The sequence below is a fragment of the Neoarius graeffei genome, chromosome 2 (genome assembly GCF_027579695.1).
Source record: "Neoarius graeffei isolate fNeoGra1 chromosome 2, fNeoGra1.pri, whole genome shotgun sequence".
NCBI classification, from domain to species: Eukaryota; Metazoa; Chordata; class Actinopteri; order Siluriformes; family Ariidae; genus Neoarius; species Neoarius graeffei.
In genome coordinates, this window is record NC_083570.1 from 116,170,426 (window position 1) to 116,181,182 (window position 10,757).

General features: G+C 47.2%; 1 protein-coding gene across 2 annotated transcripts in view; it reads left to right on the forward strand.

Moving 5' to 3' along the window:
- Positions 1 to 8,945, forward strand: part of LOC132875055 (uncharacterized) — a 50,248-nt gene extending 41,303 nt beyond the window's left edge. For both annotated transcript variants that reach the window (XM_060911646.1, XM_060911655.1), the window contains 4 exons: positions 5,923 to 6,201; positions 6,644 to 6,922; positions 7,322 to 7,366; positions 8,695 to 8,945. In XM_060911646.1, the coding sequence (XP_060767629.1) occupies positions 5,923 to 6,201; positions 6,644 to 6,922; positions 7,322 to 7,366; positions 8,695 to 8,768 (677 nt within the window). In that variant the 3' untranslated portion in view covers positions 8,769 to 8,945. The remainder of the gene's footprint in view (positions 1 to 5,922; positions 6,202 to 6,643; positions 6,923 to 7,321; positions 7,367 to 8,694) is intronic.
- Positions 8,946 to 10,757: the final 1,812 nt, after the last annotated feature.

Here is a 10,757-nt window from a genome sequence, read left to right on the forward strand (position 1 = left end):
TCTTCGATGTTTGTGCGCATCTTATATAGTCCACGCAGCACAGTGTGATGGACAGTGGCGCCAGGGTGTCTGAAGTTGGCGTGTGATGGACAGTGGCGCCAGGGTGTCTGAAGTTGGCATGTTGTAACATGCCCTGACAACTAACGAGTTGGGAGCCACTATGTCTGACAAGGGTGCCTGTTTACTACTTTTAAAAAATAATTAAGACCTGGCACCGCAATTCTGAACAGCCGCCCCCAACTTTGTGGAACAAAGTTGTGTCCATGATGTCAGGCAGAGGTGTCCTGAGGGAGTGAAGGGAGTCTCACCAGGCGTGAGACTGGGCGTGTGTAGGTCCGGTCCTTGACCTGCACCTGTGCAGTACGTACCCTGCCATCTGCTCCAGGGATGACAGCAGTGACCTTGCCCACAGGCCACAGGGCACGTGGGAGTTGAGGGTCGACAATCATCACGATGCTGTCAACGATGAGGTCCTCCCGGTCTCGTTGCCACTTGGAGCGGGTTTGAAGAGAGGGCAGGTAGTTCCTGATGAACTTAGCCCAGAATTGGTCCGCAAGGGCCTGGCACTGTCTCCACCTGCGCCTGCTCAGGATGTCGGAGTCGGTGTAGACCACTTGTGGTATGGAGGGGTCGTGCCGCCCCATCAGCAGCATGTTTGGAGTGATGGGATCTGGATCTGCGATGTCTGACGAGGTGTAACCCAAGGGCTTGGAGTTGATGATGCTTTCCACCTCAATCAGCACTGTCCTCAACACCTCCTCAGTGACTGTCTGTGCATCGAGTGTAGTGTGTAGGGCAGCTTTGATGGAACGGATCTCCCGTTCCCAGGAACCACCGAAGTGCGGAGCATGTGGAGGATTGAACTTGAAGTCAATCTGTTGACTGGCTAAGTGGGACTGTAGCTCTGGGCTGAGGGCTTTGAACGTCTCCTGCAGTTCAGACTGACCCCCTCTGAAATTGGTGCCTTGGTCGGAGAGCAGCTCATGTGGCTTCCCTCGGCGTGCGATGAAGCGCCGCAGGGCCATCAAGAAAGCATCAGTGTCCATGCTGGTGAGGAGGTCTAGATGCACTGCATGGGTTGTCAGGCACTTGAAAACGATGCCCCACCATTTCTCAGTGCGTCGGCCGATCTTGATGAGGTACGGCCCGAAACAATCCATTCCAGTGGAATAGAAGGCTGGCTTGTGCAAGCGCAGACTTGATGGTGGCAAGTCAGCCATTCTGGGGATCACTGGTGTGCCTTGCCACTTCTGACACTCTGGACAGCTGTGCTGATGTTTCTTGACAGCCGCTCTCCCACGCATGATCCAGTACCGCCGGCGCAGCTCAGCAAACACTCGCTCTGGTCCTGGGTGCGCCAGGTGGCTGTCGAAGTCTCGGATGATGAGCTGTGTGATGGGGTGCTGAGGGTCAAGCAGGATGGGGTGCAGAGTCTCCTCCTCAACTGTGTCACACCTGCGCAGACGACCTCCGACCCGGATCAGCTGTGTCTCAGCGTCGTACTCCGGGGACAATGTGAGGATCCTGCTGTCAGTGGAGACTGGCTTCCCCGCTGAGAGCAGGGTGAGGTCTTCGGGGAAGGAGTCACTCTGTGCCTTCCTGAGGAGTGCCAGTTCCGCTTGCCTGTAGTCCTCAGCTGTGATGGCGGATGTGGCCGCCCCGTGACGCGCTCTGACTGTGGCCTCCAGCAGCTCTGGATATTGACTGAAGGTCCCTGCATCAGGCAGCGCAGGGTCAGAGGTCACGGTGATGTGGCCGCAGAACTGGGACTTCCGCAGCTCAGTGGCGTCCTGCAGCAGCTCCACTGATGGTGACGGTGCACTGATGAACAGGCACGCTGGGGTGGAAGACCGCTGCTTGACAGCCTTGGCGGGGCCTTGAAGTGTCCACCCAAGGCGTGTCTTCAGGGCAATGGGTCCACCTAGTGGGCCTATGTGCACAGGCTCGATGGGGATGAGGAGGTCTGGGTAGTCAGACCCAATGAGGAGCAGCGGACGGGCCTGAGTAACGGAGTGAAGAGGCAGCCCTCTGAGGTGGCGGTAGGTCTTTTGGAGAGCCTCAACTGGGTGTGAATGAGGGGACAGTCCCAGTTCGGGTGATGTGAAGGCCCGCTGTATCTTGTACCGCTGCTGCGGTTGACTGAGGGATGACACAGAGAAGGACACTGACCTCCCCGGCACCGTTCTGATGTCATGACGGATGGTGCGGAGGGCCAGATTCTCACTCTGTCCTTTGAGGCCAAGCTGCTGCGCTGCTTGGGGGAGGAGCATGGTGCGCTCTGACCTGTCATCGAGGATGGCGTAGGTCTCCATCTTCTTGCCCCCGTGATGAAGGAGCACCTTCACCATCTTCAGCAGCACACAACTACCTCTCCGTGCTGGGTCGAGGTAGTAGGTGGATGGCTGGCTGGGTGAAGACAGTGTCGCAGTCTCCGGCCTGCTTTGTGCATTCACCTCATGCAGTACCTCGAGGTGCAGGCGATTGCACTTCGGGCACCGTGCCTTGAGGTAGCACTGAGCTGCTTGATGGTCGCGTCCACACCTCCAGCACTTCTTCCCGGTCTTGATCCACTGGAGCCTTGGTTCCAGTGACATACTCTTGAACGCAGTGCACTGGTTGAAGTAGTGCTCCGTGCTGTTGCAGAAGGGGCAGTACTTCTTTGGAGGCTCCACCTTGGCGGGTGTACGTGGAGCTGACTTTGATGGCTGCTGAGCTGACTTGGCTGGGGGGTCTACCAGCAGGACCGTGGTGGAGCGTGTGGCTGCCGGCTGCTTGCCTCTGGTGCTCCGCTGCCGCTCTGCTTGGCTCGCTGTTGCCTTTGGCGGGTCGTTGGTCTCGTCCAGCTGCACACCAACCTCGTGCTGTAACCATGCGGCGAAGTCCAAGAGTGTGGGGACAGGCACACGGTCTGGGTCGATGTACCGCCTGAAGGCAGTACGCAGCTCGTGAGGCAGCTTGGGCAGCAACCGAGACACATGCGAACCACACCGTAGCTCAAGCTGTTCCTGGGTCCCCATCTTATCCAGCATCCCCACCAAGGACTGCACCTTCAGGGCGAAGTTCCTGAAGCCTCTCTGGTCACCGCTCCTGACAGGGGGCTCAGCCAGGACCTGGTTGATCTGCCTGAGTGCCAGTTTGCGGGGCTGCCCAAAGAGCTTTGTGAGGGCTGCCATCGTATCACTGTAGGGATAGCTGCTGTGGCAGTAAGCATCCGCTACCAGGACAGCATCCTCTAGCTTCAGGTGGTCCAGCAGGATCTGATATTTGAAGCGCTCTGTCGCGTCGGGTGGTAGGACGTTGTCGAGCGCCAGCTGCATCCTGTTGAACTGCCGTGGGTCGTCCTCGGTGAACGCTGGGATTCGCATCTTGGGCCCGCGGTAGGTCAGCTCCTGAGGGGGAAGAGATGTCAGTCGCTGTGGGACAGGTGACAGCCTGTGATGATCTGGTGCCACTGCCCTCTGACCGGCCGACACCGGTGATGACGTCCGCTGTCTCTGAGCAGACGAAGGGCGCCGTGGGCTGAATGGCGCTGAGTACTGTGGGGTGGCAGGAAAGGGTGAGGATGACGTGAATGAGTGACCCCGTGGCAGATTCATGCTCCTCAGGTGCTCTGTCAGCTCTGCCGTCAGTAGTGTTGGCAGATGGGGAGCTCCTCCGTGTGGCGGTGTGGACGTCGCTGCCTCAGCTCCTGCGATGTGTGGCCGAGGTAGAGGTGACGACTGCTCTGCCACCGGGGCGCGGCGATGTCCACTGGTTGAGTCAGCAGGGCTGTATGTTCTGTCATGCTGCAGTGGTGATGATGAGACTGCTGGGGGGGTTCCAGGCGTGACGGCTGGAACCTGGATGTCCCTCGCTGGAGTGCGTGGAGGTGATGCATAGTGTTGTTGCAACAGATACTGCACATCCCGCTGCAGCTGCCGATTGTCCTCCCGTATCTGCTGAAGGGCGAGGAGGATAGCTGCTGACGTGTCCAGGGGAGTCTGCCCAGCAGGGGGAGTGTGTGATGGCTCCCGGGGCCTGCTGTCTCCCACGTGGGAAGAATCATCCTGGGTGTGTGCACCGTCCTGTGGCAGCCGTCGCTGAGCCTGGGTCACCACGTAGTCATCCAGGTGCCTGGGGTGGTGGTGCTCACGACAAGGACGGGCACTGCCATCATGAGTGGACATCCTGACTGTGTAGAACGCTGTATCCGGCTCGAAGGACCATATAAAAATGGGTGTCCGGTGATGGACAGGGTAAAGGACTGTATAAGAGGGACACTGGATCAGGTATACAGCGAGCTACCCAGGCTGTCCGGTTAGAACAGGAATTAATGGATGTCCACTCACGAGAAACCGTGTAAACCGTGGTTTTACTAGAAAACAGAATAAAATACAAATACAACAAGACATGAGCAATAATATACACACAAGCAATAATGTAAATAATAACAATGATATAAATACAAATACACATCGCATTAAATATATATTAACGCAAATGAATAATAATTATATACAATGTAATACAAATGTAAAACACACAAATGAATACTATATAAGTAAAACAATGTAAAGCCCAATGAATGCTACTTACACCCCATAATAAATAACACAACACACTAGATACTGACTATATACACGATATGTACACAATATGTACAATGTGTACAACGTACACGGAGGATGAGGATAGCTGCCTACAGCAGCTATCATTACCAAGGTGCGTGGTGCAACTGCTTACAGCGAGTCACACCCGCATGAAGACACAGAGTGTGTCGGCTGAATGAAGGGGAGCATGGCTCCTTTAAGCGCTGCCCCGCGCTGTATTGCGCATAGAAGGTTAGAATATGTGGCGCGGTTATGAACTGTACATACCACCACTACACTCCCAACACGGCAATAGCTAATAATGAAATGTGCTCCCGTAACAAACCGTGGTCGAGAAAACAAGCGCTATCATTACATGGCTACTGAACAGAACAGAACAAACACGTAAGAAAATAGACAGACACAGGATGAGAGAATAAGAGAAGAAATACTCGCTAGCCTTACCGCCACATGTAACAGTTACAGATAACGAGTACACACATAACACAGTAGCTACGCAACAATAAACAACTTACATTCAAGGACGCACGGAATGCTCACACGGCACAAATGATGGACGTTGGATCCTGACACGTCCGCGATAGAAAGACAGAAAGCAAGAAAGAAATGAAACCGAGAAAGAAAGAGAGAAACGGATCCAAATATTCACTGATGAGAAGCAGGTGTTGCATGGAGTCCCCGTCTGATGTGTGCTGTGTTTTCTTCGATGTTTGTGCGCATCTTATATAGTCCACGCAGCACAGTGTGATGGACAGTGGCGCCAGGGTGTCTGAAGTTGGCGTGTGATGGACAGTGGCGCCAGGGTGTCTGAAGTTGGCATGTTGTAACATGCCCTGACAACTAACGAGTTGGGAGCCACTATGTCTGACAAGGGTGCCTGTTTACTACTTTTAAAAAATAATTAAGACCTGGCACCGCAATTCTGAACATTACCAGTCAACCCAACCCAGTGTTCAAGTCGATATAGCAGTATGTTGTGATCAACAGTATCAAAAGCTGCACTGAGGTCCAGTAACACCAGGACCGATGTTTTGCCTGCATCAGTATTAAGACGTATGTCATTTATAACTTTAATCAGCGCTGTTTCAGTGCTATGATTGGCACGAAATCCTGACTGAAAGTTATCAAAACAGCTGTTTGATATCAAGAAGGCAGTTAATTGATTGAAGACAATTTTTTCAAGGATTTTCCCGATGAATGGTAGATTTGATATTGGCCTGTAGTTGTTTAATACTGAAGCATCCAGATTATTCTTTTTAAGTAGGGTTCAGTAGTTTTGCTGTTTTTTTTGTTATATTATACAACAGGGGAATGTTTCATTTGTGTCTTACAGCCATATTTGGTGAGAGAATCGAAGAAGGCAGTAATATCATCATTTCCTGTGAAAACGAGGGGAGAGTGACATGGAGTAAACACGCTTATGGAAAGAGAAAGATCATCTTCACGGCTGAACAGGGAAAAAACCCTGCCCAATCCGAACCTGATCCAGATCCCAGATACAGTGTACTAGCTAATTTATCCCTCGTAATAAATGAAACATTAGTGTCAGACTCAGGGATTTACTTCTGTAACGCTACTCCTGTGGTGGAACTGACTGTCATTCCATTAAAAGGTGGGTGTCTCAAATGATAAACAGATTTAAAAATGTCTGCAATCACTAATCATTAATGTAGGGAAGGAGTCTCCTGTGTCAGGGTTTTGTACGAGTCAGAGGTAACGCTGTAACTTTACATAACTTTAACATGACAAGCTGTGATTTTTTTTTGTCTTATTAACTTCAAGAGAGAGAGAAAAAAAAGAAAACCTGCTCAGGAAATGACTTTAATGTTCCCCAACATTAATGTAACTATAAACAGATAAAAAGTATGACATCAGAAATTTGTGTACTTGTAATAAATAAGGTATAATTTGTATACCTTTTTATTGTTTATTGTTCAGTATTGTTTAATACTGAAGCATCCAGATTATTCTTTTTAAGTAGGGTTCAGTAGTTTTGCTGTTTTTTTTTTTTGTTATATTATACAACAGGGAAATGTTTCATTTGTGTCTTACAGCCATATTTGGTGAGAGAATTGAAGAAGGCAGTAATATCATCATTTCCTGTGAAAACGAGGGGAGAGTGTCATGGAGTAAACATGCTTATGGAAAGAGAAAGATCATCTTCACGGCTGAACAGGGAAAAAACCCTGCCCAATCCGAACCTGATCCAGATCCCAGATACAGTGTACTAGCTAATTTATCCCTCGTAATAAATGAAACATTAGTGTCAGACTCAGGGATTTACTTCTGTAACGCTACTCCTGTGGTGGAACTGACTGTCATTCCATTAAAAGGTGGGTGTCTCAAATGATAAACAGATTTAAAAATGTCTGCAATCACTAATCATTAATGTAGGGAAGGAGTCTCCTGTGTCAGGGTTTTGTACGAGTCAGAGGTAACGCTGTAACTTTACATAACTTTAACATGACAAGCTGTGATTTTTTTTTTGTCTTATTAACTTCAAGAGAGAGAGAAAAAAAAGAAAACCTGCTGAGGAAATGACTTTAATGTTCCCCAACATTAATGTAACTATAAACAGATAAAAAGTATGACATCAGAAATTTGTGTACTTGTAATAAATAAGGTATAAAAATATATTTTTTTAATATCCAGAAATTAATAAGGTAATTGTGGTGTTGATATTGGTTACAATCACAGCATTAAACATGATGTCTATATTGTATTTTCCTTAGAGATCTTTACTGGTGATAAGAGTGAATCTGCTATGACCAACACAGGTAAGAGATGAACTGATGAAAATAGAGAGAGGATTTTATTCTTCATGAGGAAGGAAACACAAACCCTGGGCTCACATTACATGACATTACATGGCATTGAGCAGACGCTCTTATCCAGGGCGACAAACAACAAGCTTTATTCTATCCAGATTCACTGTATATGAGTAATTGCATGCTCTGATTGGTTACTCTACTACTCGGCTATCAGCTCATATACTGTGAGTAGAGAAAAACAAAATGGTGGAGCGCATCAAGTCAGATATATCACTTTGTTATCAAATATTTAAAAGAAACAGAAGTAGCTAAAAGAATCTCGTTTCCCCCCAATATCTCCTGTTCCACACTCCAGCCCAGTTGGTGGTGGTAATACACCTTTAAGTTGGTTTGCCAACCACCAAAAAAACCCTAAAGAAGAAGAAGAAAATGACAGAGCATGTTACTGAACCAACCAAGGATGAAATCAAAACTCTACTCGAAAACAAAACCCCAAAAAATACAAATCAAGTGTCATGCTTTAAAGGGTTAAATATACTGTATTATTCTATCCATATTCACTAGATATGAGCAATCATGCACTCTGATTGGCTACTCTACTATTAGGATATCAGCTCATACGTATACGTACCATGAGCAGAGAAAAACAAAATGGTGGAGCGTGTTGCTGAACCAACCGAGGATGGAATAAAAACTCTACTTGAAAACAAAACCCAAAAAAATACAAAAAAGCAACACAAATATGGAATGAAAGTATTTGATGGTAAGAACATATCTTTTTTGTTTTTCAAGAATTATTATTATTGCATTTTTCGCAAAATGCTACTGTCATTTTGCCGGTTTGTTTTGTACAAAGTTTTTATTTATTGAATTTGCAAAAAAATAAAAATGCAACGTTTCTCAAAATCTAGTGAATGTGGATAGAATAAAACAGTTATTCCACTCAATCTCATCGTACATGGATTATAGACAACTTGGTGCTACGCGCCTCGTCGGCTATCAGCCCATGTATGACTTGATTTTGTGGCATAACCGTTAATTATGCAGAGGAGGAAACCCATCAGTTATAAGAGATAAACTGGTTAAAGAAAATTTTGGTTCACATTAAAAATGTATTATTATTTATGTAATGTGGAAAAATTATTTAAAAAATCACTGTCAGAGATGATGTGGGCAAAAGATACTGATTTGGGCAAAAAAACAGTTTGTTTCTTCTTCTCATCATTCTAATATTTCATCTTAGCTAGTGATCTTTTAGGTTTAAATATTTATTAATTATTTCTCTCTCTCTCTCTCTCTCTCTCTCTCTCTCTCTCTCTCTCTCTCTCTCTCAGGAGTGTGTGCTGTTGAGCGAGTGCCATATATCAGTCTGGCTGCCCTGTTTTTTTCCCTCCTCACTACAATATAGCAATCTACCATTAACCTCAGCATGGATTAGAGCAAATCAGACAATCTGTTACCAACCAATACTGACTAATCATACTCATAAAAATAGTTTCATAATACAGTATATGTTCTGTTGTGCAGGATGAATATGAAGCACTACTTTAACCCTGATCAAATAAATATTCATTTTTATTCTTCATTCTATTCCTGTTATTTCATTAATATATGAACAAATTGTTGATGTTAAGCATGGTTCAGTGGTTATCGCTGTCACCTCACAGCAGAAGATTCTGGGTTCGAACCTTGCAGCCGACTGTGGAGTTTACATGTTCTCCTTGTGCCTGCGTGGGTTTCCTCTGGGTACTCCAGTTTCTTCCCACAGACCAAAGACTGGTGCCGTTAACTCTGGAATTAAATCACCACACTATACACTGTTGTCAACAACTAGTGAAATTAGTGGGTGGCATGGTGGTGTAGTGGTTAGCGCTGTCACTTCACAACAAGAAAGTTCTGGGTTCGCGGCCAGTGGGAGCCTTTCTACGTGGAGTTTGCATGTTCTCCCTGTGTCTGTATGGGTTTCCTCCAGGTGCTCCGGTTTCTCCCACAGTTCAAAGACATGCAGTTACGTTAACATGGGGTGGCCTTGGGCTGAAGTGCCCTTGAGCAAGGTACCTAACCCCTAACTGCTCCCCGGGTGCTGTAGTATGGCTTCCCACTGCTCTGGGTGTGTGTGTGCATGTGTTCACTATTTCAGATGGGTTAAATGCAGAGGATGAATTTCACTGTGCTTGAAGTGTGCATGTGACAAATAAAGGTTTCTTCTTCTAGTTGAGCTATCAAAGAACCACAGATGTGCTCCAACATGGTCAAGCACTGAGACATTAGGTGGGGCAGGTGAATCAAAATTGAATTAGTTATGCTAAGGTCTCACAGAGCTGGAATCACTTCACGGTAGATGCTGATAGACGATTTTGAGGCTTCCATGGATCAACCAGCATGCATTCCAGGCCCTTCCATGGGAATACACGAGAGCTGGGGAGCTATCTTAACAACTGGGAGGATGTGGCTTGCATCCCTGGAAAGTTTTGTTGTGCTGAAAATTGCCGTGGGTCAAGCCCCGGATAAATTCATCCAGCACAACTGTGAAGGCATCCGTGAGCATCCTTGAGGCATACGTGAGGCTTACGTGGGCTACCAGGAGTTACTGTTACATTCCGTCACAACCATCAAGCTCAAAATGTTCAAGGAACAACATTCTGCAGAAAGTGAAAAGGGGGGCATGGCTTATTTCATCTTGCCATGGCTATGCCTTACTGCAGCCATGAAAACTGTACGCAATACTGTCATTGCCATAAGACCATATGTTACTATACGTCTCTGCTGCCACTGGTTTTACTGGTGCCTTACGTGGCTATCATCACGGATACCATGGCTTCATTTGCATATTTACCGTACTCCACCCAAATTTATACAACAGATCACCTCCAAAATCTACTCAAATGGCTACTGTAGCCCCAGCCACGATTCTCACGGATCAACCAGCTATGTGTGACCTTAAGTTGGCAGAAGCATTTGTTTCATCAACTACTTCTATATAAGAATGTTTTGCTGGGTAAACTCCATCCATTATCTGTAACCACTTATCCTGTGCAGAGCAAGCTGGAGCCTATCCCAGCTGACTATGGGTCCACCCTGGACAAGTCACCAGATCATTGCAGGGCTGACACATAGAGACAAACAGCCATTCACATTCACACCTATGGTCAATTTAGAGCCACCAATAAGCCTAACCTGCATGTCTTTGGACTGTGGGGGAAACCGGCACACCCGGAGGAAACCCACACAGACATGGGGAGAACATGCAAACTCCACACAAAAAGGCTCCCGTTGGCCACTGGGCTTGAACCCAGAACCTTCTTGCTGTGAGGCGACAATGCTAACCACTACATCACTGTGCCGCTCATGCTAGATAAACTGTAAAGCATAATTAATTCAATGCACTAACTATCAA